Source organism: Perca fluviatilis, chromosome 1 (assembly GCF_010015445.1).
Source record: "Perca fluviatilis chromosome 1, GENO_Pfluv_1.0, whole genome shotgun sequence".
Taxonomy (NCBI): domain Eukaryota; kingdom Metazoa; phylum Chordata; class Actinopteri; order Perciformes; family Percidae; genus Perca; species Perca fluviatilis.
In genome coordinates, this window is record NC_053112.1 from 31,705,551 (window position 1) to 31,733,388 (window position 27,838).

Sequence of the window (27,838 nt, forward strand, 5' to 3'; positions counted from 1 at the left end):
GCCTTTAGTGTTTGTCTTTATGTATGTCCTACCTGTCCATCGGTGCCTATGGAGCCGCCACAGTCGTTCAGCAGCTCTGACATGTCGTAGTAAGTGGTGAACTCCCAGAGGCAGGCCTCCAAGTTGAGGTTCCTGTAGAAGCGCAGAGAGTTGGCTGAGCGCATGACCGGGCTGTACTGGTAGGGTGATGTCTCGCCAATGATTTCAGGGTTCTTCGTTGCATCTGTGATGAAGCCGTGGCCCGTTTGGATCTCATTGAAATCCAGCAAGTTGGAGCAGCGATGGTTGCCCACACGTGTGCCGTCTGGGCTCAGGGTGAGCTCAAAGTTGGACAGAGGTCTTGTGGAGATCACTGGTAACATACCTGTTGAGGGTCAAAAAACATGTTCATTTATTGCGTCTTTGTCTTGTTACTGAACATTAAAGACTATATATATCAATGGTTGCAACACAATTTTACTGCTCACCATCCATGTGAGGCATGTTGATAGTCAGTTTCACGAGGTTGGGGAAGTCTGGGTCATCTGGACCGGTGTAGCGGATCTTAGCAGAGAAAGGTTCAGCTCCAACAGTGCCTGGGATACGAGGCTGACACATACCTGCAAAGAGGTAGAAGTCGGTTCAACCAATGAACTCTATACCAAATAATATTTGGGGCTGTTGCATCAGTCCTTCACTCACCCTCCTCCTTGCTGATCACAGCAATGGGACTGGACAGCTCCAGACCGGCATCTCCATTGACATTGAAGGCTCTTGCAGCACACTGAACCCTTGAACCGGCCTGGAAGTAGATTGAATCCAAAGTGATGGACTTGGTGTTAGTGAAGAAAGTGTTAGTGTCCACCTCCCTCATGGGGCTGGTCACTCCATCTGACCCGGTGGGGGCGCTGACCAGCCAGCGATACTGAGTGAGAGTGTCATTGATGTTCTCCGCAGAGCAGATGGAACCGGTTTTGTCAAAGTCGTTGTACTTAGGGTTGCAAGCCTGCAAAGGGATGACAAGACAGATGGCAACTGAAAAATTAAAGAAATTTGGAGGTGTGTGTGGCTCTCAAAAGCAGCAGAGGCATTGCACTCACCGTCACACACACAACAGGGTATCCATTTGGCGGGTGGGGCTTTTCTTTGGATTTAGCTGTGTCATCATACATTAGCAGGGAAACCACCTGGGGCACGGCAGGGAAGGTAACATCTGCCACACTGTCCATCTCCTCAATGTACACAATGGCCTTGTTCATCTAGCAGAACGAGGAAATGCATCATTAGCTCAAGACTTTAAATCCACCAATCGCATTGATCATTCATGCCAAAGTATAACATTCTTTCATCATTCCTCTAATACATCTTCCTCAAATTGTGGTACCTAACATATCTGAATTTGTCATGTGAGCAGTACATGCCCAATGTAGAGTATATGGGTAGAATCTCGCAGTTCTGTTAATAGGTTTGTCTACTGTTTGGCTCTGCTGGGACATTCCCCTCAGCATCTCATTCCAGAGGGAAAGGCTTTTTATAAGACTCTGTGGTTCAGGCCTGCTGACAGCAATGCCAGCTGCTGCCTGGCTATTTTAGCACAGGCTGACATGACAGGGGCGCATACTCACGCGTGTAGATATGCAGCACAGTACATGTGCACATGTAAGACTCGCTACTGGTTTATATTTGTTGGTGTGTATGTGCTGTGTAACCTCTGTGTCACCTGTATTTCTGCCACCATGTTGTCATCAGGCTTCATGTGTACAGTGAAGGCCTCTCTCATCTCTCTCTGACCGTCATACAGGATCTCAATCTCCACAAAGTGTTCCGTCTCACCCTCTTTGAACTCAACATCTTAGACACAGAGACAGTGAAGTGAGTATTGATCAAAACATCTCCAAATATCTCCAATGTAAATTCATATCAAGAGGTACTGTGCAAGCTACTGCGTCACTTTGCAGCCACCAAACCACGTTCTTACCTTCTGACAGCGGGTTGTAGTCTTCTCCGGAGGTTGCAGAGCCGTCCTTGGTGTGCACTCTCACCACTGAGACCTTGGAGGTGTCTCCAACGCGCAGGATGGGAATCTTCACTATAGCCACGTCGCCTTTGACCTGAGGTTCACGTACACTGTATTTGATCTCAGAGAAACGGATGATGGGCTCTAGAACAGGAAGAACATTTGAATTACAAATGAGCCAAAACAACATCTACATACCGTAGTTATTTTCTCAAATGTACAAATAGAGTAGTTTACAAGAACAGAAGAACACACAAAACTTAAATGTAGTTGCCGTTGTTGGCAATTCCGTCTTTTAGATGCAGCAAAATACTTTCAGATTCTATACATCTTTATATGATGTGTAAATGTCAAATTAATTTGTACTTATTTGCAGCATCATCCAGTTTCATATTTGTAGCCTGCCCGGTACAAAACTCTCTCCAGAGTTTGACAGGAGTGAAGTGATTTGCTCAAGGACAGCTCAGCAAAAGTTCTTAAGCGAAGTGTTTTTATTTTCCACACCCACCGTTTATTCCTGTTGGTTTCATCTATATGATACAGCCATTCTCTTGGTTATTTGAAATATTTGTATTAATTACATTTTGTTTTTTATGTTGGTAAAGTACATACTGTCTTTCCCGTCTGTGACTGTGACCAGCGCTTCCTTCTGCTCCCCGATAGAAGCTCCATAAGGAGACTTGCTCTTGGGAGTTCCCAGGACGAGACGGAACTCTTCATCGTCTTCATGGACGGAATCGTCCATCAGGCTGACCACACACGGTTTCTCAGTTTCACCTGGAGAAAAATGGTCAACATGCTCGGAAAAGTGCTGCTGGATGTAGAGGGACAGAGAGATTAAGAGGGATAGGCAAGGTCTTACCTGGTAGGAAAGTTATGATTGATGCGTCAGTATTGGGTCTTTCACTGTAGTCCATCATGACTTGGGCAGACCCTTGGCGAGTGTAGCAGCGCACTGTGGACCGGAGGCTAATGTCTCCACTGCGGTACACTATGGCTGTTACCTCCCCATCAGACTCATCCACCTTGTAGCTTCCTTCCTTAAACTGAACCTTTGGCACTGTAAACACAGCAGTCGGTTTGTTACCAGAGTTTCACTGCGTTTGAGTGAAGCAAATGACTGTGATTTGCACAAAATAATCTAAAATAATTCAAAAAATGTAATTGTTAAAAGCCAAAATTTAATTTTGAATAGTTTAAACAGTTATTCATAAATTTACAAAAGCAACTTTAGACCCATACCAGGAAATTGACCAGGACATTTACAAACCACCTAAGGATTTGTATAATCACTTCGTAAATGCTTTATTATATTAATCAATAAATACTTAAATATCCTTATTTCCTCTAAAAAAACACATTATTGTGTGTTTCAAACAATGTATTAATTGTTTATGTAATGCTAATTAGGGGGATCAAAATAAAATGTGTTTTTCTAGAATTGTACCTAAATGATAATATTTCAGTGCATTCATTTTAAATTAATGTCAACAATCATACTTGACTCACATCATATAGACTCTACTTTAAAGTCACTGTAGGCCTGGAACATACCATACACAATTAAGTTTTGTATGTGTGCTTGACACTCACCGTCAGTGACTGTATCATTAATGGTGATGGTGGTCTTGCTCGGTTCTCCCAGCACAGCATTCATGGGCATCCGTAACACCAGGTCAAAGGTCTCCGGCCCCTCCAGCTCTGGCTGACCCAGATCATCCAGGATGGTCACTCTGAATGTCTGCATTGTCACTCCAGGAGCAAAGTCTAAGTTGCGACTAATTCCAACATAGTCCAGTCCAGCTGCCAGATAGAGAGGAAACCATGAACTAACACTGTAATGCAAAATCATAGCTAAATGCCGTTGATTCTGTGGCACTGCTGATTTTACCTTCTGCAGAGACAGGCTCACTCTTCCTGGAGCGCACGGTGACAGTAGCCGTCTTAGACAGGTCGGTCCCTGTCCTCCAGACCTTGACCTCAACGTAGCCTGAACTCTCATCCGCGACATACTCAGGTTCCCCAAAATACAGCGAGGGCTCTATGGGATTTGGGAATAATAGGAAATTGCAATGGGTTAAAAGCTATAGTATTAAAGCTATAGTACGTAGTTTCTGCCGCCCCCATGAGGAATTCTAAGTAATGACAACAAAACTGTTGGCGCGTCCACATGATACAAGCCTTCCGTGACCATCCCCCCTAAAGCTTTAAGACATGTTGCCGTTTCAAAATTTCTAGAGGCCAGCACTTTTGTAGATGAAATAACCATGCCAGTAGTTCCAAAACAGCACATGAAATACATTTATCATCACTACATTTTGTTATAATATTGTACTTTCATCAGTTTGTCAGACCAAAAGTCTCTTCTGGGAAAGACTATAGCAACATAAGCTTTTATTCGAGCCGTGTTCAGGGACAAATTGGCATGAATGGCTGAGCAAACTCCCTAATTTTCTGACTCAGCACAGGAAGAGAGCTGTCATCCCTCTTATCCTGTTCTCCTTCAACCTTCCTCCCCCACTTATCTAAATCCAGACAGCTCTGTCTGAACTCAACGCCAAAGGGCTGAGGATACACCTGAAGAATAAGGCGTGTGCTTGTGTGTGCATGAGTGAAGGGATGTTCCCAGTTTCTGATGATAGAGCAGCTGATAAGCAGTATGGCGACGGCTTGGCAGAGACAGAGAGGTAACCCTACATTTTGCAAGGCAGAGGGCAAGAATTCAGACCCCTGGAACACATTGTCAATTCATCTCTTCTCACTTCTGTATAAAGCATGTTTTCAGTCAGTGCTCTTAGAGATCCACTGATAGCAGCACAAACTCAGAACTTTAGCTTTTTGGACTATAAACTAAGAGAGAAAAGACAGACAGAGAGACAGAGACATTATTTAGTGTAAATTATGGTGCTAATTTAACAAAAATGCACCCTTTATAAAGGGTTTGTAAGTAGTAATTAGTAAATGTGTGTAAAAATGTCTTTGTTTTTGATAATTATGCAGGATTATATATTGGTAATATATAAATGAATGCTCAGGGTTTTTCATTTATAATAAACGATCAAATCTGCAGTTATAAATGATTACAATTCATTAATAAATCCACCCTGATCAATCCTGATGAATTAAAGAGCTTCAGGAGTATTTTTTCACAACTTGGCAACCCCAAAGTTGTCCACATTATTGGCTTTTAAGTAATTTTCAAAGCATTATTAAAGCCATTAGTGACAACTTAAATAAATAAAGGTGCTGCCAGGAACACAGTCCTGAAGTTAAAAACAGCTGCATCTCTTTTATAAAGAATTGACAGAATTGAAAGAAGAAACAAAACATTATTCCTCTTACAAATGAAAAGTTGAATTGGGGCTGTGGCTGATGTTGACATATATATATATAGACCATGTGTGGCAATGAATGAGTTTGGGATATTGTAATTTGACTTTAGACCGATCAAATACAGATATATTTTATTTTGTCTATATAAATGTTTGATGATCATAGGCTAAAACACAGAGTTGCTCTCAGTTATTGGTGCTATCAGAATTTGCAGATCTAGATTTAGAATTCGAGAGATGCTGCAACAGGCAACTGATGCTGAAGGGTGGATTTCTGGCACTCTTTCAATGCCTCACCGCCTCCAAGGCAGCTATTTAGTACAAGGGAGAATGAGAAGGGGGGTTATATGGGGCAATGAGTGCCAACCTGGCAACTTAAAATATCAGTGGGAGGAAGAGCCAAACAAATACAGTGACAATGGAGACTCGATATTGGCAAGAGTCCAAACCACAAGTTTACTCAGACAGGCACGCACGCACACAAACACACGCACGCATGCACGCACGCACTCACGCTCGCACGCACGCACACGAATACACACACACACACAAACTCTCTCTGAACCAGATTTATGATGGGGTGTTACTTCAGGACCCACCAAGAAGTAAAACCACAATAGAGGTTTACACAGAGGAGTCTTCTCTTGTCTCTTTACGTCTGGGAATGCACGCTGATTATTTTTACATAAAGTTCAATTGTACTCCTGTTCCAAATTGTTTGGGAGGGATGTTTTCTCCGCGAGGACGTCTGTCACTACAACAAGCAAGTCCAGAAAATTTGCCTCAGTGAAAGGTTGGAGATACAGAGGAGAAAGGTGAGGAAGACAAAATGACTGCTATTACTGGTAGCAAAAGAAAGACAAGAAGGGCCTCAAAGATTTTTTTTTTTAATTTTGGGGCTACAAATTGTCAAATTTGTTAAGACATTTTCTTTGATGGATCAAATCAAATCAACGATATATTAGTGATTTATAACTTTAAAAGAAACTGCATTCCTTCTTAAGTTAAAAGTATTCTATCTTTAACAGAAACCGGCAACGTAGCCTTGAATACCATCAAACAGGGGAATGAGGAAAAACATGCCAGTCAATTGGATTCCCTACACAATAGTCCCTCTCTCTCCACCACCTGCCTTTTGGTCCCTGCAGACAAAGGCATGCCCTCTGTTTCCCCTGAGCTCCCCTGAATGCCAATAAGGACTGGGGGTCGCTTGAGGAGCACAGGGAGGTTTTAAAGCCCTTTTATCTGTCAGACAGGCAACAGCGTAGCATAACATCAACTGAGGCCGCCATTCTCCATCTCAACACCTGTCTATTGTTATCTTGTTTTAAACACTCAGACAGACAGACACAGGCAGACAGAATATGGTGGGTAAATGAAGCAGAGTGTGTAAACAAAGCTTTAGACCCAGGCACAGAAAGGGTAATGGACCTGAAAATACTGTACCTAAAGCCACTAAGGCAAGTACAGAATCCAGGGCTTTTGTTTCGGCGACTATTCTGCCGCCTGTGCACTTTTGGTGGATTAATAGTGTGCAGATACCAAAATGGCAAAATAGAACATCAAAGGGGCTCTGAGCAACAGGATCACCCGCAGCTGCCACCATGATGTCAGTAGCACTGTAACCACATCTATCTATACGTTTTCTGGGGTGAGAGAACAGAACAAGCTCATCCAACACCGACTTCACTCACCATCATCGCTGTCTGCCAAGATGGTGATCTTGGCGGTAGGGAAGTTGGCGCCCACCTGGCCGCCCATAGGCATGCTGAGGCTGACATTGAAGCTCTCTTCCTCCTCATACAGGGAGTCATCAATGATGATGATGCGACAGAGTTTCTCTCGCTCATCCTTGTCAAAACGCAGCACACTGTTGTGGTCCTCAGGTCGGGTGATGTAGTCAGAGTAGGACAGCACAGTGCTGGGTATGGTGCCAGTGGCGGTGGCTGAGGAATTATGGGAACAGAGAGAGGACAGGAGATTCAACTTCAGTTGTCATTGTTGGGTTGCTAGCAGCATAAAGTCATAGAATGCAAAAGAGAAAAGGTTATACAATACAAACACAAAGAGAATGTTACTTTAATATAATAAATAAAAATAGCTAAAATAGTAAGTGAAAATAACAATAAAGGCAATGTAGTACAGCTGAATAACTGTTTCAATATGTCAAAATAAATAGAGAACAATAAAAAAAAAATGGACGTATACGAAAAAGTAGCTTCCCACGTTTACAATTTCTGTTACCTACACTTTAATTACCATTTATTGGTAAGTATTATTATTTACATCTAATCTTGGAACTTTTGATATTCTGTACTTATTTTTGTCATTTTGTAATCCATGTCTCTTTTGAAAGACAACTTAAACTTAAGTGTACACAAACACACACACACACACACACATACACACACACACACACAAACAAACAAACAAAGGAAAACTGCCCTACCTCCTGAGCCACAGCCACAATAATTACAAACAGGTTAATCTCACCTTGCTGAGTGAAACAAACGACCATGAGTTCCTGGCTGGCATCTCCTGAGCGCCGCACCGGCACTAAAAGCTCTCCAACGTCCTCCTCAACCTTGAACTCTGCTTGAGGAATGTAGACAGTGGATTCTGTTTTGGAAAAGAAAACACAAATGATGAGAAGCTGTGTATATGAGAACTGCTCTCATTCAATAATACATCTATTTAAGTCTTTCAATTAAAAAGGCAGCAGTTATGGTGGTGAGGCTTTGTTTAAATAAACTTGATTCTTAGATTCCTACCATCTCCAGGATCCACAATCTCGACTGTTGCGGTGTCAGGAAACTCCAGCACAGCCATGACCGGGTCTGACAGTTGTATCTCGAAAGTCTCCGAGGTCTCAAACTCCTGGTCTGTGAAGATCTTCACCTTCCAGGTTGCCGTAGTCTGGCCGGGGTTGAACTGGACCTGCTTCTGGGCTTTGCCACGGAAGTCTTTGTCCTTCTCAGCTGTTCCATCCTTGGTGGCAATACCTGAAGAACAGAGATGTACATGTTTTGAGCTCCAAGTGAAAAGAGATTTAATTGCTGATTTAAGTAGCTATGAGAGTTGTGAGTAGGGTTGGGTACCGAAACTCGGTGCCAATAGGGAACCGGTGCCGACGTAAACGGTAGTAACGAGACCGAATAAGAACGAAAATTTCGGTGCCTCATTTCGGTGCTTGACTTTACACTACACCTGACAGCATGTAACGTTGGCCTACCTTTAGCTAGCAGCTGGATTAAACACCGGTAAAATGCTGACAGCTAACGTTAAACAGTGTAAAGTGTGACTGTATTTCACTGTGGAGGACTTCAACAGCGGGATGTAACAGTCTGCTCTGCGCAGCCGCAGCAGCACCCGTTGTCGCCAATTCATAGATATACAGTATGTTTATATGGTCGGAATGAAACAACACAGACGGTTGCGTTCACGCAGCTGCAGTTGGCGGAATTAAACAACACAGACGGTGCGTTCACTTGCAGCTGCCGTTGTCGGAATTAAACAACACAGACGGTGCATTCACTTAAAACAGGTAGCCTCGTGGTGCATTCACAGTAATTGTAAAATACCCTTTTCCCATCTGGGGTTCAACAGCAATTTACTGGTGAAATAACTTATTGTTATTGTTATAGTTATTACATTATTATTAAATCTTTAATTTTGACCATGTCCTTAGCAATAAACAAGTCACTGACTGTTGTTTACTACCCTTATTTTTTTTCTTATTTTTTTTTTTACTTTATTGAAAAGTACCGATTCAGGCACCGTTTAGGCACCGGAACCGTTTTAAAAGTATCGATTTAGCACCGGAACCGAAAAAAAAAAAAACGATACCCAACCCTAGTTGTGAGAGCACTATTTTAGTATGGTGAATGGATTCTGTCTGATGTAAAAAACCACAGAAGTCAATCTACCTTAATTTTTTTTTAACCCTAACCCTATTTTAGGCCAGTAGGTGTGTCGAATGGATTCTGTCGGTCAAAAACCACTAAAGTCAATGTACAGGTATTTTTTTCCAACACATTTCCTGGGTTTATACAATCTGCATCTATAATGTTCCTTGTTTGTTCCTTTACAGTCTACTTGCCTCTTCAAAGACGGAAGTGTACATGTTGGTAACATATGTTGTCATAAATCTGTCGCAAACAAGTGTGATGCAGCCAAACAGACCAGCATGTTGACATTTCCTTGTGACCTTTACCAGGAAAGGTTATATGTGCTCTCAATCAGACCTCTTTCAGACAAGCGAGGAAATGGAGCGCCAGTCAAACAAGAAGACAAAAGATTTGCAAAACATTGTTATTAGTGTTGGTTTGGAGTTATCTCCAGTTTAAGTGTAGGGATATACTGAGGACATCCTGCAGATTAACATGAATCTGCAGAGATTTTAAATGAGAGGGTTAAGCTGATGGTTAAGCAATGCTGGCCCTTAAAATGGCACATAAATAACATAAAACAGTTGAAGGAAACAGTTTAAGGGGCAATAATCCTTTGTTAAACTGTCAGTTTAATAAGGGCATGTTGTGTAGTGTCATCATCATATCAGTTTATTGCTGACAGGAAACCAGAGAAAAATAAGAAACACAAAACGTCTTTTTTGTTGAGAACTCTTAACTATAACTAATCCATAAATATAATAATTCTATCTCTATGACATCCTTAGCTCAGCCTGCTTCCCTCTGGGTGGAGGTACAGGAGCATAACATCCAGAACAAACAGATTGAAAAACAGTTTCTTTCCATTGGGCCATTAGAACAACACTTACTGACGAAGGAGGTTTCTCCCAGGTAGCCTCTGCGTTTGAGTGTGACCTCCAGGAATTTGGCATCCTCATCCACTAAATAGTATTCCCTCTCCAGAGATATCCAGGCCCAGTTGAGCCGGAATGGCTGAGGCTTTAGTTTGTTTCCACCTAAAGACAGAAAAAAAGCTTACTGCAACAGGGCAATTGAAAGTTGCTGAAATGTGCTATACAATCTGCCTTGCCTTGCCTAATGCTTCATTTAGACCTCCTCCACAGCACAGTACAATGAGGAAACTATTTTGTTCATGTTAGGAGCCACTGAGGCATATAAACTGCAATCTGCTCTGGGCTCAGGGATAACAAGGAATCAAAAGGGGCATTTTAATTTTGGAAGTGAAACATGATAACTTAATGCCAGGGCTTTCCTAGACCTCACTTTACCGGGCCTCAAAAAGACTTGCCTTTCTTCTCATTTCCTCCAATTCACATCCACCATCTGCATAATGCTGTTTCGTATTCTCAATCCTAAATGGGGCATGTGCAAACATAGATATATATGGTCTGTTTATGGAACATTTCTGTCATAGTATGGTTTCTTTAATGAGCTGACCTCTTGTAAATCTGTGTCACCCCATCATGTCCACGCTCTGTCGCTCTCCCTCTTGAACAAGGTGAAGTTTAAGTGAGAGCAGTGAGGCTCTCGGTTTGCTCCCTTAGTGACCACAAAGACATACTTCTAACAACTTTCCCCTTTCTTAAATTACAGCCTTTCTTTATCCCACTACATCTTATTGTGTGACAAACCGTGAAAGAAGCTGTGCTCATAAAACACACATCGGAACAAAACACTCAAAGCTCAGAGTCACCTGCCACTGATCCACAATTTTAGACCCAATCCTGTCCTTAATCCGTACTATCTCATGACTCATGTAATCCCTCAAACTGTCAGCTCAGTTTTGGTTATTGACTTGAAACTGGCTGCTTCAGAGATATTTAAGATTATGGGTTCTGCTACATAATCTGAATGTTTTTTTAACAACAGCGGCAAAAGGCCCTCATGTCTTATAATACTTCAGTGAGAAGAGCCTGGTGACCTGTGACTTCTGATGTGAAATGGGTCAAGCTCAGTGGTTCTTTGGATCAGAGATTTTAGAGCGGGCTGTCTCTCTTTAGTCTTGCACGGCTGATCACACTGGCAGCGGCCCTGCTGACCTAACTCTGCTAAAGCAGTCAGAGAAGTGAAGAAACTTTATTGGTTCAGAAGAAACCTTCAGCAGTTTGGTGGATCAGTATTCTATTTTTTTTTTTTTAAACAAATAGTTTTTTAATTCAGTGTAATACATGTCTTAGAAATTATAAAACACACAGGTGAACAGAACATTTTTCAAGCTTGAATACAAATTAAATAGAGAACAATGGCAAGGAGCTTCTCCCTGTCCACATAATAAACCAGCATTGAGCTCAGTTTTGCCTCAGTGAGGAAGAAAGAGGCTGCCGTTTCTATGCTATGTGACTGGGGACAATGAAAAAACAGGGGGTTGAGAGTGCGTATTCAGCATGGGAAGGAGGCCACTTCCTCAAACCCACATGTCAACACTGAAGCCAAACCAGGCCGAGTCACCATAGGGGCAGACCCGACTCACAGAAGCATGGTCAGATGAAACTGATAGCAACAAGTGGATTTTCTGGGACAATGACAGTACTCAACCACATCTCTACTGGCATGAGTAGACTAAAGATGATCTTAAATTCAAATAACTGCAGAAATACTTATCCTATCTGCCACCTTCCACACACAGATGGACATATGAATGCATGTACTCCAGTCGTGAAGCCCACGCCTGGTTAAAGGCAGGCAACATGGAGCAGCAGAGCCCAGTGGGCACAGCTACCCTTGACCAGGCTCCATGCTCAGGTTTCCAACAGTCATGGCTAAAAATACAGGAAACATGTATCGTGTCTGTTTTTGCTCGCCCCAGATTCTTTAGGTGTTTAAACAGTACATGCATAAAATGACAATTTTAGAAAACATTTAGTAGGACTTTGTTTTATTCTGTGCAGAAACAACTAGACACAGTTACTGTAATCTCAATAAACTCCTGACTGATAAGACTCAATCTGCACTGCTTCACATGTCATGAACCTGTTAAACCAAGAAGGAATCAAATCCACATCTCAACTAGAAGATTCCTTGTTGTGGCCTGATGTACAGTTAAAAAAAAGAAGAACTACAATTATCAGATTGTTTCTGTGCTGGAGAAAGTGTGTCCTGGCAGCTGGCCCTATTTGGAGCTGATATGAGGAGAAGCTTAGTCAGTGGCTATCAGCGAGGATTATCAAATGAACACGGCCAAGACAAAAAGCTGTCTCTGTTTTGGCATCGAGCAATCAGGCAGCTTTAGTTTCTGCATCGCCACAAGGAGTAAAACAATGGAGTTTTTATGAATGAGACAAGAACACAATTATTGCACTGGTATTTCACAGACTGTTAGACTATACTGTGCTAAATGACAGACACCAGTGCACACAAAAATGGATTTTAAGAGATTTAGAATAATACTTGTTTGTCATACTTGTGTTGATGTATATGTTTCTGTACTGCTGTACCTAGATTTAAAACAATTTTTAGTTTTGTTCATTTTATTGGAAATAGTCAAACATAGTCAAGAATATATGAACACTGATGAGGGACTCCTGAACCTGACTTGGTCAAAACCGAAAAACTTAGCAATTACAGATGACTGAAAAAGTGCTACCTGATATGTGCATGTGAATTAGAGGCAAAGGTGTAACATGACATGTGAAATGACGTAATGAGAATGCACAAATGGTCGTCATATAACAATTTTTTCCTGACATTTAACTGCTGGTAATTTCATTGTAATCAAAACAGAATTTACTCATTGTTATTGCTACAATTAAACATTACATTTCCTTTTGGTTTGAGAAACAGCTATTAGCACAATATAGCCTATCTTACTGGAAATGCACCAGAGCTTTCAGTCATATCTTGTCGCATCAGCTGATAGTTTGCTCATCTTGTCCTTTATTGTTTGTCAAACTGCAATTTCCAAGGTAAACAATAATCCTTCAGTCGTATATATATTAAGTTTCCTTTTGTCATTAATAGGCAAATAACCTTCAGAACTTAATGAATGCCCACACCACATTTTAGCCAACAGGCCTGAGGAGACCACTGAATAAGTAACATCTGCCATTTTCCTGCTTCCTTTCCACTCAGTGGGTTTATTACACTGTGTGGTCAACATGTGTTGTTTCTTTGCTGTACAAGCAGTACATGTGGTTACTTTTGCAGAAAATTACTACTGCCAGTCATTATGCCAATTTCATATGCTTTTTTGTTCCTAGTTCTTCCTCAGCCTTCCCAGGGAATTGAATGTATCTCATTCACAGATCTCGCTATGTCTCTCTGTCTTTGTCCGTCTATGTGTCTCTCTTTTCCTTCCCGCCAGACTCCCAGATTTGGTGGAGCAGAGTGACAGCTGTACTCCACAAACCTCCTCCCCCCTCCATGGTCCCCTTCCTCCCTGTGTCTGCTTTGTTCGCTGAGGGGACGGACAACGAAGAGGGACAGCAGGCCACAGTCTGGGTGGGCCAGATCTACCACCATGGCATGCCTCCCTGCCTGCCTCCACATTGTTTACACCAGTCTAAGAGAGGGGAATCTCCCTTTCTCTAACTTCTTTTTAATACATGCTGTCGGACACTGAGGCTGGAGCTGGCATGAGTCTCAAGAAAATCAAGGAATAATCAAGAAGCCAGACTTCCCAGCAGGGAACCCAACAACTACACTAGAAAGAAATGAAAATGGTTTAAATATTCTCAAAATAGATGAGTTAAAAGCCTGCGAGAAAAATAGTGGCAAACATTAAAGTCTAAATAGATTTTCCACATGATGGATGGGCTAATTTATTACAATTTTTACGACACACATACTATATTAGACTGGCCATCAAATCCAATACATATAGTAGCTGCCTGGTTCAGCTCACATTTCCATTAGCTTTTCAAACTGACAATCATCATAATTTCTGCTGGGATGTAAAGTTTTATAGGCCGCACGTGTTCCTAAATGTCCCTGTTAGCAGCTATTTAATAAATTAGCTTCAATGTGATTGATGCTAACCACTGACAAGGGCAAGGGATGAATATTTAAGGAGTATGTTAATGTTTTTCTGTTGGCATGAGTGAGAGTAACTGGATCCTTTTCAAACCTTCATTAAAAGCTGCTCTACTTATTTTAGTGCAGTAAGTCACATAGTGGCCTGCTACAATGTGACACATGCAGGTATTTTGGTGCAGTATTTAACAAAAAAACTAAAAGTCAGCATCAGAAAACACAAAGATGTGAAATTGTGAAATATTTTAGATGCAGCATGGCAGAATGACTCAGTGAAAGAGTGGTCTTCAGAAAAAGTATCCAATATCTGCAAAACAACTTCAAAACATACACAGGACGTTATAGCCTGAGATTTTTCCTGCAGCAGTGTCTTATGACAGCACATTCTTTATCAGCTCATATTTACACAGCAGTGCTGCCTGTCCTGTACCATACATGGATGCAGTGAATAGTAGGCCAGGCCGGAGACATCATTGAAAAGGAAGGTCAGTATGAGGCTTTGACGTTCAACAGCATGATGCAAGGAAGAGCAACCTTCTAAGAATATCCTCATCAGGTGACAACCATCGCCATTATTACATTTCCTCATTAATCATGTTGATATAAATACTGGGGAGGTTCCAGTCAGCTCGGTATTTAAATGCCACTGTTCTTTTTAAAGTATGGTCTATTAAATCATGGAGATGCCAAACATTAATGAAAACAGAAGAATGTTTCTTTATTTTGATTGTTAAACATCTTAATAAGAAGAGATTTTTCAAATAGTGAAAGCTTAGCTTTCTCTCTGCTTTCCAAAGAATCCATGTTAGGAATGCTGCATGATTATATGTATTAATAACTTATCATTCCATCCGGACAGTGACAACATGTGCTGTAAATTGACACATCCCAGTGGCTCAATTGCTGCTTCAGTTCAGGAGAGTGAAGTTATCGCAGGATGTTACAAATCATAATTTGACAGGGACTGAGAGCCACATCTTTGACCCTTGCTTGCCACATACTTGATATGGTGACAGATGCTTGCAACACTTGAAATCTAGTAACATAACAGATGTGGTACTGGGAATCTTTTGTCAGACTATTATGTGTAGAATGATGAATAAGGATGCAAAAAAAGGCAGACATAAACAAAAATACTCTTCACAAACATTGTCCAAACATGTACCATGGCAGAATGCGCAGATGTGGAAAGTTCAGGTTTGACCTAATATATTAGAATTCATCCAGAGGGGGACATTAATGTATGTAGCAAACTTCATGACAATTCATCCAATAGTTGTCAAGCTATTTCAGTCAAAACCACAATTGTCAACCTGGTGGCACAAGATGAAAAGTCATGGTAACACCAAAGTCAGTAGGATACATCCTCTGGTCACCATGGATCCATCCATGAAACCATGATTGGTCTCTAACAAATCTGATCCAAAAGTGGTGGACTGACAGACAATCCGACAGTTGCCGTCCCAAGAGCCACGTCTCTAGTATGGCTAAAAAGAAGGACAAGGAAAGGAAAGCGAGTAACTCAATGACAGCTTGGCTAGGAGCAGCAACAGCTTTGCCATATGAGAGCAGATAAGAATAGCTGTACATTATAACTCCCCACCCCTGCAGCCCTCCAACCACCATAAATCAAGGCTGAAGAAAAAAAGACAAAAAGAGAAAGAAAGACAGAGTACGAGGTGATACCATGGTTGATTGAAAGGGATATGGGGAAACCTCTGAGAGGAAAGAATGGGAAAGAAATGGAGAAGAGGTCAAAAAGTGGAACACACCAAAGAAAAATAATAATACTACCATGAAGGGGTCTTAAAGGAGGGGAAAGAAGGAGAGTGACAACAGAGTGGGTTGTGGTGGAGAGGGAGTAAGAGGCCTCAGCTTCTAGTCACAGGGGGGCCACGACTGTGGCACCATTAGCCAGTAAATCTCCTGGTGACTGTTGACATGGGTGACATGTAAGATCCCAAAACACAGTTAGGAAGTAGGGGTGTAACATGGCTGTGTCAGTCAGCATGCAGTCCTACTGTACAAATAGAGTACACCCACTGCACTGTACACACATTTCACATTTTCTAGCTCTTTTTAATACATTTTTCCTTTCTTGGTTTTATTGCACCCTCTGGGGAAGTGCCCCTCCAGAGCCGGCATCTCCGCAGAAGAAGACTACAGGTTATCGGGCTATCTGAGATTGGGTTGGATTTCTGCGGAGCTGGGAGTGGGGTGACGGAGGGCTTTGAAAGGGGATCCTCCTGGAGCCTTCTCTCTCACGTACACACCTGTCTGCTCGGGATACCACTTCACTTCCAGGCCTTGCTCTGTCTGTGGCCCTGGAGTCTGGAGTCTCCAAGGAAGTGCATTCCTCTCCCGGCTCTGAATGATCACATAACACTCGACCCACTGGGGTCTATGATCCCTCTCCAGAGCTGGAAGACTATATTGTTGCTATTGGAAAGAGCACAGAGGCCGAGTCAACTTATCTGAATGTAGATTCTCTGTTCTCTCTTTTTTCTCATCTGTTAATCAGTTGAGTTTGATTAGTACTGCTATGAAATCTGAGGCAATCTTGCACCTAAGATTGGCAAGCGGAGGCAGTGTTTCTGTAGACCAGTACACTCCAAAGTCTAAAGATCTGACATAAATATATTATCCTCGTCCTAAGACGTCAGACGCCTCAACACGTCTGACAGTAAATAAGGGTTTCTTCACTTAGCCTGTGGCTCACTAGGACCATGCCTTATGGACAAGGATATATGTGAGCTGTGTATCCACTTGTAAAAACAAGTATTTATTGCCTACACTTTGAATGGCTGTAGGGAGTTTCTGACCTGGTCATTTGCATGTAGGTTATTGCTTTTCCAATAGCAATTTCGAGCAGACAGAAAAAATGACCCAAATTGAACTATGGTTTGTGTTTAAGGTCACTGCCACAGGACAAGACAGTTAAGTTTGTTTTCCTAACTGTTTTGCGAGAATTGCTCAGCCAATTAGTCAATCCTTCATCTCGCTGTGCAGCTAGTACACTGAAACTGTTTGAGTTCTGAGATAAGGGCCTTTGTGGCTCATCAGATCATCACATGTATAATTGTAAATTATGAAACAGTAAATATGTTTAATGACATAAAATTAGGATCTGTGGATTTCATTAATTCCCGAAATGCAAGTTCTTTTGATCTATATAGACTAATATTTGCTAGTGTAAAATGGGAGTATATGTCTGACTTAATTACTGTAACTTATTTATTCGTACACAACCCACACATCTGTGAGCCAACACCGAATTCCGCATTGCAGCTTCCTCAGGTTCACTCATTGTTATTTCTGCTTCTGTCACGTGAATGATTTATGCACCTCCGAGCTCCAACACATTTCTGCAAAGAGCTGATAATCCAAAATGCCTGCTTAATGTTTCCTGACTTGATAAGAGCTACACTAACTTTCTCCTCAGAGTCTGGAATTTAACTGCTGACCAGCAGGTCTCTTGGTGTGAAACTAAATGTCTACTCCTGACCTCTCACTAAAAGACACACAGCTGTGCCTAGCCATAAACACACACACACACACACACACACACACACACACACACACACACACACACACACACACACACACACACACACACACACACACACACACACACACACACACACACACAGCACATTCGAGCCTCTGATTACATACATTCACACACATATTCACAATTGCAGAATCATAATCGTGACATGCAGCATTTAAGGCTTATATGGTATGCCAAACTGCTATACTACTCCAAGAGGATAAGTTACAGTAATGATTTGGACTCTTGTGTGTGTGTGTGTGTGTGTGTGTGTGTGTGTGTGTGTGTGTGTGTGTGTATTCTTGACTTGTGAAGAAGCATCAGTACAGTGCATGTAGTGGCAGGTACCTTTTAAAGACTGCTAAGACCCTTAAGCAGCTGCCCATATCAGTACATCGGAGGGGTATTATCTAAAATGAGGTGACACTCAAGCTGTGTTTAACATAAGAATGTACTTAGCTAAATAGTTTTTGAAATGCTATGTCAAGGAAACAGAATGATTTAGGGTAGAAAAAAGTAATCACTGTCTATGAGGGAGGTTTAAAGCCCATACAATCATTGTGGACATTTTGCAAGGACTGTCTACTTTTCTGTTGCTCTTTATCAAACTCTTCTCTAAGTGTGTTTTCAAAAAAATTCCAAACAACAGAGAAATCACCAAAGAATTAGCCACTATTTGGATTTATTTCAAACTTTTAAATTATGAATTGTAATGACGTTTTATGGTGTGAGCAGACATTTACGTATCTTTAACTTAAAAATAAGTCATTCAGTTCCATTCAAATTTTAGGATTAGTAAAGGGTGTGCTGACAGGGACCAATTTCAGGGGATAATCTTGGGTGCAAATCTCCAATGACCGCGAGGTTAGCTTCCCACACAAACAGCTCACCTACTTAGATTTATAAGCAGATAGGCTGACCATCAACATGCTCTCCACCTGCATGTCCCTACATGTCCAGGATAATGCCACCTCCCCCAGGAGTCACCCCCTCAACACTTCACATTAGTGATTCACCGGTTGGTTTAAATTGCTTTTATCTGTTATTTGATCTTTTTTTTGGGTGTGCCTGTGTATTTGTTGCTTGTGTGTATGTGTGGCTATGTATGTTTGTTGCTGGTTGTGGTGTGAACTGTCTGTGGCCTTTACATGTGAACTGGGTTCATGTAGAAACACGGTTTTGTTTTATGTCCCAGCCTGCACCGCTGCACCTGGTTCAGCTGAGTTGGCTAGAAGCTTAAACAACGTATGAAAGCAAACAGAAAAAGGACTGCTGAGCTAATTGAAGCCTTTGCGTTCCCTTCCGTTGGTTAAACCTCCATTTAAAGACAGAAAAGCTAAGCAGCTTTGCTTTAGGCAGATTAATAGGTCACAAATGTAATGTAAAGACACATTAATAACAATACTGGTGAACAATATAGAATTAAGAATAATAACGGCTTTGCTATTTCAATCACTGTCAGAGCTACTGACCCTCATTAAAAATATATTATCTACTTCACTTATGTCTAGGGAAAAAGTTAATTACTAGGATCCAGTTGGGCTAATAAGAGGCTTCACTTTGCTGACAAAAGACAGTAATTTGACAAAAAAACATCCTCCCAATCCTGCCGTCTCAATGGTCCTGATGGTGATGGTGGTATTATCACCAACATGGCCCTCAATCCTGCATAATTATAGACCAAACTTTCCCTGCTGCATTGATTGCATTTCCAAATCTTGTTTTGTATTTTATAGCTGATGCTTAAATAGCAAAGGCCACCTGTTGCATTTGTATTGCTTTGCATTTGCTATATTTATAATGCTGTTCATGTAAATCTACGTAAAAGTTAGAGGTGACAGGCCACAGAGCTTATACATTATACCGTCATGTCTGTACCAAGCATATCTGGTGCATTTAAGAGAATTCTTTAGGATAAACAGGATAAGAACATGTTCACTGATATGTTAAATGAGAAGACGACTGGCCTGTCATGTTATACTTGTCGATATTAATAATGTTTTAAAAGTTAGGCTCCTATGACAGGGTTTTTTATGATTTTTAGGAAATATAATATTCAGGAAATGGCAGAGTTACTGAAAACCAAAGTGTATGAGTGGAGTGCCGGAGTAAGCTGAGAACGAAAAGAATGGATCTGATGAGAAATGTAAGGGCCGTATTGGATGTTGAGGGCTTGTAAAGCAGAAAATGGCGACTAGAAAACATAATCTCTTCATTTGAATCCCATTAAATGCATTGAGTGTGTTATGCAGAAATTCCCAGTATTCCTACAATCATAACATTCATAAAATATTGTTAATTTTTACACATTTACATTTTTAAGGCCAAACTGAAACATGTTTTTTGTGTGACTGAATCCAAGAAGAAAGCTCATCACGCATACCTTTACACATTTCAAGTTTCAAGCAAAGGATGAAAGGGGGACATTTGAAAACTCAGATAAGTGTCCTGGGGGAAAGGATCCTATTGTTCCTTAACAATACAATTTAGAGCATGAGGTAGTCCCAGCTCTTTTACTTTAACCAACCCACAGTCAGTATTTGGCTGAGGTCCCCTTTGACCCTGTACTTTAAACCTGCTACCCTTTCCAGTGGGGTGAAAAGAGATGGCGGCTCTATACTGGGTGTCAGTCATGGCCAACTGCCTTAAGTCTTTGTGATGCAAACACTTGGGAGATTGACAGAGAGCAGGAAGTTTCAATTTTAAGAAGCCATTAAAAGACAGATAAAGTTTGAGGACAGCCTTCGGGCAAATTATTCCTAAGTAATGGTCCTCAGTTTGGTGACAATGCCTGCAAGTTTGATATATTAATGGATTCCTACCTTTGTCTTCAACTGTGAAGTAGAAGATATCACTTGTGGCGTTGCTCCCATCCAACAGCACATAACAGATCTTCATGTCATCGATATCAGCTGTTGATATGGTATGGGAGATAGAGTGTTAGCTGAAAATGTTAGGTAAGATAGCTGTGATGACTAAGCCACTTTTACAAGGTTTTAGTTACAACCCTTAGGCTGTAATTAAAGTGGGCCACAGGAGACGTGTTCTGAAGCATTCACAATTGTTTTAAGCAAAGTCTAAATATTCTATAAGTTAGAAATATCTATTACAGAACTATAATCTACAGTTGTTATGATGATGATTATTAGTAATAGTAGCAGTCATATTAGTACCGTTATTAATAGTATCATTATTATATTCATACAATCAAGTATTATTTGATTATTTGGCAGTGAATTTCTTGTCTTAACTTTGGGTTTGTTAGAGCTTGTTACAGCTTTAATAAAGCTTTCATCACTGCCTGCAATAGCTGAGAATGAGGTGAGAGTGGTAACAGTTAAATTGTAGGCCATGAAACCAAAACAATAAGTAAAAAAAGCTAAAATGCTATGTAGAAGTTAGGGTTACTGCAGAGTCAGGTGGTAAATTACCTCTTTCATGTTACATATGGTGATTTAATCCAGTCTTAATATAAAATATTTATAAATGCAGCTTCAATTTTCAAAACTCTGTTAAGAGATTTTAGTGTGACACTGGCTTACCTTGTGTGAAGGTCTTGATGCTGTCGTTGCCCAGGGCAGCGTTCATGATAAAGCCATGCAGAGGAGCCTCAGACACAATGTATTTCAGGACCCTCTGGGAACTGTCGCGGTCCTCTGCTCGAAGGGCCTTGCTGGTGATCACGAAGCCCAGGTGGTTTGTTTGGAGGACCTTCAGCGAGGCAGCAGCTTTGTTAACCACAATCTGGGGCACACCGTTGTCCACAGTGTTGATGTGAATGGTCATCATCTGGGGCTTGCGTGTCTCATACACAGTGTTAGGAAAGACATAAAAATCTGAATGAGTGCCGTCTGTGACAGTGAAGGAGAAGCTGTCTTCGGTGGTCTCAGTGCCATCGTGCTTATAGCTGATAAGGTTCTCATTTAGGTCTTGCTTGGAAAAAGTTGTGACTGGTTTGGTATTGTTGAAAAGCAGCTGCCCATGTACTGGCACCTGGGTGACTATGAATCGCAATAGGTTGTCTGGGGTGTCCCGATCCTCAGCGGTCAACTCAAATGGCGTGATGAGCTTGCTTTCTCCCTCCTCCACAACCAGTTTGCTTATTGTCAAGACGGGTTTCTTATTATCTACATCAGTGATGGACACTCTGAAGGTACGGAAGACAGGATTGTAACCGTCTGTTACCTCAAACTCAAAGCTGTCCATTTTCATCTCATCATCAGAGGTGTGGATGTAGTAGATCTTGTTGCCAGCAAGCTGCAGTTGGGTGAAGGTGGAAATGGGAACACCTGGGTGGTCAGTGCTCTCTAAGTGGCCTCTACTAGGTGCTCTTGTGATGCTAAAGCCAAGGAATTCATCAGGACTGTTAATGTCAGTGGTGCTGAGGAGGTCAGTGGTAAGAGTTACTCTCCCTCCTTCTTTTAGAGTCACACCTTTGTTGATTACATCTGGAAAGACCATGTCAATGCTTCCAATGTTAATGTAAAAGTAACGGTCAATAAGGGGATTGATGCCATCTGTGACATCAAACTTCAGCAGGTCACGGATTCCCTCCTGGCCTGTGTGTACATATTGGATGAGGTGTTTGTCGATTTCGTCCTGTGTAAAGTTCATCCCGAGGGTGATATTACCTAAAACATCACCAAACCTGCTGATACGCTGAAGGTAGCCTTGGCCTGGGCCGTACTGCACAACATATGTTAGCTCTTTGTCTTCAGAGTCAAGATCTGTGGCCTTCAAAACACTGTTGCTGATGACTTTTGTCTCTCCAATCTCAACATCAAGGCCATCATTTATAGCCATCCTTGGTGTCTCATCGTCAACAGGAATAACCATGATAAGAACGTTTTTTTCCACTGTATGTTTCCCATCTGAGAGTCTGATTTCAAAACTGTCCTCTTTGGTCTCTGAGTCATCGTGTTCATAGACAATGTTGGATGCCTCTTTGATCTGTTCCAGGTTGAATTTTTCCACAGGGACAGTGCCAGTACTGAGCTGCTGAACTATTGTACCATGTTTAGGTTTTTTGATGATCTCAAAGTGCAGCTCATCCCCAGGGATGTCAGCATCAGCCGCGTTCAGAATTGGTGTGTCAATGACCAGACTCATGCCCTCCATTACCACAAACTCACGGATGAAAATCTCCGGCTTCTCGTCATTGGCTGGAATGATGACTATAGGTAAGAAGTGGCGTTCAGAGAAGTTAATACCATCTGAGCAACGGAAGGTGAAACGATCTTCCACAGGTTCAACCCCTTTGTGGATGCTTTGGACATAGTATATGTGGCCGAGGGCAATGTCTTTAATGCTAAAGGCAGTAATGGCTGTCCCTGCCCTGGATTTTTCAGAGCCTGAGGCTGGGGAGATGTTCTCCACATAACCAGATGTTGGTTGGACGATGATCGTGCACAGGATATCGTCATTGGTAGTGTCAATATCTTCGGCTTGGATGTGGTCCAAAGTAATGACATTCTTCTCCCCTTCGAGTCCAACAAACTGCTCTCCTACACTGACAATAGGTGGAATGCTGTCAACAGGAAGGATGGTGACGTGAACTGTCACACCTTGGACCTTGTTGCCACCAACGACCCACTGCTCTGACAAATCAGACAGAGTAAGGTTGAAAGAGTCATATTTTTTTACCGGTCCAATTTCACCAGATGTGTGAGCATACACCACTGCCCCATTGATGATGTCTTCCTGGGTGAATCTTTCAGCGGGAGCACCATTAACTAGGATTTCACCCAGCCTGGGAGGCTCTTCAACAATGAAAGTGAGGATGAGGTCATCTGTGTCTTCATCACGGCCCTGAATGACATTACTTGTAATCTCCGTGGCTCCATTCTCCAGTACGTCGATTGACGCTCCGAGCAGACCGGCTGGGAGCATAATTGTGGGGGTCTCATCATCAACCGGCTCGATTGTGATCTTAATGGTGATGGGTACCTCATGAAAACCGTCACTGACATCAATCTTCATCACATCACTAAGTGATTCCTCTCCACCGTGTATGTAAGTAAGGCGACCATTTGCAATGTCTTCAAGTACGAATGTTTCGCCATTTGCCATGTCGATCCCCAAATACTGCAACTGCCCAAACCGAGGGATCTGGGTCACAGTGAAGATGATATTTTCATCATCTGTATCCGTGTCTGTGGCATGCAGCTCTTTCCTAGTGATGACATAGGTACTTCTTTCCATAACAGAGAACCCTGTGTTGGTGATAAGTGGGGGTTTGTTGTCCACTGGCTGTAGGAAAATGGTGAATAGTCCATCTAGAGTGTTACCAGCAGTGTCTTCCACAATGAATGTGAACTGAGCCACTTTTGGAGTGATGCCCAGCTCCTGGTCTGGAGGCTTATAAGCTACTTTGTGGTGATTAACCTGGGCCTGTGTGAATTCTGTAATTACAGTGTCTGGGCTGTCAGTCAGTACGATGTCACCTAAGGGGACTGGATTGTTCTCATCTGTGTCAGTTGGGGGCTTAATGATGGTGTACTTCAGGTCCCTGTCATCTGAATCTAGATCACTATAACACAAGAATTTCTTTTTGAAGTGGGTTAGCTCGTACTCCTGGACTGTCATGTGAAGGGTGGTGCCCGGAAAGATTTCTGGGGCAAGGTCATCAACAGGATGAACTTTGGTGGTAAAGATGTGTTCGCCAGATTGATTAGGAGGGTCATTATCATCTTGGACCCGGAACACAAACTGATCAATCACAGTGGTGGTGCTATGGGGTCCGATGTGACGGTAGAACAGCTTTCCATCAAGAATATCCTGCTGAAACCATTCAGTTACCACCTGCTCAAACATCTCATCTGTCTCGCTGAACTTCCAGAGAGACGGGTCAGAGGGAGGCTCCACTTGTCTTAGCAGGAGCTCCCCCACAGTTGAGTAGGGCGCTTCCAAGATAAACTTAATGGTGGAGTCTTCTGAATCAATATCGGAGGCACTCAAGATGAAGGGAGAGATCTGCATGACTTCATTCTTGAATAGCACCAGCCCGGTGTTAGCATTGATAATAGGCGGCTCATCATCAGTGGGAGCAATAGTGATAGGGAACAAAAACTCCACTTCACTACTGCCATCAGTCATTCTAAAAATAATGTTGTCACTATAGGTATCGCTGCCGTCATGCTGGTACAACACAATGCCGGCGTCTAGATCGGCAGGTGTAAAGAATTTCCTGCGAGCGCCGAGCACGGTCAGGTCTCCATGCTTTAAGCCATCAACAACAGTTATTCTAACATCTTCCAGGTTATCCTCATCACTAATCTCTAAATTCTGGGAACTGGATAGAGCTCGAGACTGCCCTTCAAACAATAGCTGCCCTGTATTTTTTGTTGCTACAGGAGCCAAGGTATTCATAGGCTTCACCACAATCATAAAAGCAAATGTATCAGACACAGCACCATCAGTGTCTACAATTTCAAACTCTAGCTGGAAAATCCTCTCTACTTCTGAGTCCTCTGAGGGTGGCTTATAAGCTATTTTAAGATCTTTGATGTCTCTCTGATAGAAAGAGGTGATTGGCAGATTCTGATCATCTGTGCTGATGATATAGCCCTGCTGAGGGCTAAGTGGTGTAGTAATGTTGAAGATTAAATCATCTGGATCAGATTCAACATCTTCAGCAGCCAGCATGTCACTTGTAATAGCTGTCATCACAAACTGATCAACCTCCATCATCATCATGGCTACAAAGCTGGGTTTAGGAGCTGTGTTCTCTGCACCCTCTCTGATTCTAACCATCATTTGGAAATGCTCTTGCATTATGGTGTTGCCTTCGTTATCCTGCAGCTCTGCCATCATTGGAATATAGTCTCTGTTAGGTGAGTTGGTTTTAGCTGTGTGTTTGTAGTGAATGCCCTGTTTCAGAAACTCATCACAGTCAACCATTTGGCCATTTGAGGGGTTATTCAATAGAGTGCCATACCTGGGAAGACCTCCAGCGCCGACCAGAGTGGCGATCTTACACTGTGTGACGCCGTCCTCAAAGGAAAACTCCAGACCTTTTTTGTCAATAGGGTTGCTGTCACCATTTAGCTTTTCAACATTAAGGGGCATATTCCTGGTCAAAATCTCAAGCTGCTGGAAAACCACCTCCACTTCCAGCATGAAAGGGATGATAACTGAGTCTGTCTGGGAGTCATAACGAAGCTGCAGCTTCACACGATCCTTGCTGGGGCTCCGAGATCCAAAATGAGTGTATTTCACTTCATCTAGTCCAAATGAACAGGGGAACTTTTTAGGGGTCAGCATCCCAGGTTTCTGGGCCAGTGGGTCATTGTCCAAAACTGTGATGTGGCAGCGGTCACCAGGCTGCACTTCTGTTACAAGGTCATTCAAAGGGTCCAGAAACACAGACCTCCCAAAAGGCACTCTGATCCCATTGTTAGCGATGATGATGTTGTCTTCATTAGGTCCAGATCTGTGGTGATAAAGGTGAGCTAGGTCAAATGGCTCTGCGTCTACTGAGGCAAAACAGAAGCTAAGAGCAAATGTCACAAGCAGGCATCTTAAAAGTTCCCACTTTTGACAAAGTGGGGAACTTCGCAGACAACCAGCCATATCCACTGCTAGTTGCCTTGCAATTATTTTATAAATCAGCAGTAGCAGGCAGATTCCTGTCCCAAGTGGGGAAAAAGCATCAAAAAAGAAAACTCTCTGTGATGGTTTGGGCCTTGGAGTGTGTCCTCTCTGTCTCTCTCTCTGTTTCTATGTGGCCACACAGAGACACAAGTGTGGTGAATGCTGCAGGGCTGTGCAGGTAATAATGAAACAGTAGACAGTGACAGGCGCAGGCTCCTCCCTCTGTCAGCGCAGGGAGGGAGCCTCCTGCCCCCATAGCTAATTTAAGACAGACCATTGGACAAGAGTGTGAAAGTGCTACCCCCCAACCAACACCCACCCTTCTCCCGTCCTCTCACTGAAAAAGGTGGGGGATAAAATCCAGTGCAAAACTAACCTAATTCAGTGGAATCTGTGTGACCAAATACATGGTACATGAAGTCACTGTCTGTATATTTTATTTAAGTTTAAACAAATTTCACAATCTATAAGTATGTATATAGATTTTGTGCTTTTGTGGGATTTTCTTAATCTCCCCTTTTATTTCTAAATAAATCTAAAACAATATGTAATTTTTTCTTTTCAGGGATTACTTTTGAAAATGACACATGACAAATGTGCACATAAGAATTTGATTGTAATGGGTAAATGCTGAGCACTTAAATTCTGGTCAAGTACTTCCACAAGTGGTTTAAACGTCACTTTGAAGTCAGCTATGGTCTAATGTATCATGACTGACCTGGGTGATTTCACACACTGCTTCAGAGGGCGATGGAGTGGCATATGTGAATGAAGTAAGCAATTACTAATTGCAGTACCATCAAAGTCTCTGTCAAGCTCAAATCTGGTATCCCAGCACTATTCTTATGTAGAGGGTAATCATTTGGCAGTACACAACTCAACTCTTACTACTGTCAGTTAAAGGGTGACATGTACAATGTTATTCAATTATTGTGGGCTATTTCTTCCTGTTTGTCTATATTGTAAACAATCTATACTTGGCATGTATTTGAGTTTGTACCCAGGTTTCAATAATCCTCAAAATGCTAAGTTAATGATCACTATCATCATAATCAGACAATGCACATGACCTGTGTGAAATGATCCTCCAAAGGCTTTTGTGTGTCTGAGGTCATGTCAGTGGGACACCTCGGCACCGGAGTGGCCATTAGTCCCACACAGAGCGACAATAACCTGACATCAGCTGGCAGGACAGGTGTATGGACACTGTTTGGTCACACACACACACACACACACACACACACACACACACACACACACACACACACACACACACACACACACACACACACACACACACACACACACACACACAGAAAAGACAACACAGCTCAAAATACTGCTCAGATACTGAGATTTGAGTTCTCTACCTATGTCTTAGTTCTTAATCCTGCATAAAGTCCACAATGGTCCCTGGCGGTAAGGCATTTGCTTAATATAAGACAATTGAATGTATTTTCTTCAATGTCAT

General features: G+C 42.1%; 1 protein-coding gene across 1 annotated transcript in view; it reads right to left on the reverse strand.

The window, feature by feature from the left end:
• frem3 (Fras1 related extracellular matrix 3) overlaps window positions 1–26,537 on the reverse strand; it is a 30,333-nt gene extending 3,796 nt beyond the window's left edge. The window contains exons 1-16 of the mRNA XM_039795458.1: window positions 21,318–26,537; window positions 20,598–20,687; window positions 10,106–10,252; window positions 8,100–8,330; window positions 7,822–7,947; window positions 7,023–7,274; window positions 3,888–4,037; window positions 3,590–3,799; window positions 2,859–3,056; window positions 2,609–2,773; window positions 1,958–2,140; window positions 1,700–1,830; window positions 1,080–1,238; window positions 682–985; window positions 468–599; window positions 33–364 (exon numbers count right to left, since the gene is read on the reverse strand). Coding sequence (XP_039651392.1) covers window positions 33–364; window positions 468–599; window positions 682–985; window positions 1,080–1,238; window positions 1,700–1,830; window positions 1,958–2,140; window positions 2,609–2,773; window positions 2,859–3,056; window positions 3,590–3,799; window positions 3,888–4,037; window positions 7,023–7,274; window positions 7,822–7,947; window positions 8,100–8,330; window positions 10,106–10,252; window positions 20,598–20,687; window positions 21,318–26,346 — 7,839 coding nt within the window. The 5' untranslated portion in view covers window positions 26,347–26,537. The remainder of the gene's footprint in view (window positions 1–32; window positions 365–467; window positions 600–681; window positions 986–1,079; window positions 1,239–1,699; window positions 1,831–1,957; window positions 2,141–2,608; window positions 2,774–2,858; window positions 3,057–3,589; window positions 3,800–3,887; window positions 4,038–7,022; window positions 7,275–7,821; window positions 7,948–8,099; window positions 8,331–10,105; window positions 10,253–20,597; window positions 20,688–21,317) is intronic.
• Window positions 26,538–27,838: the final 1,301 nt, after the last annotated feature.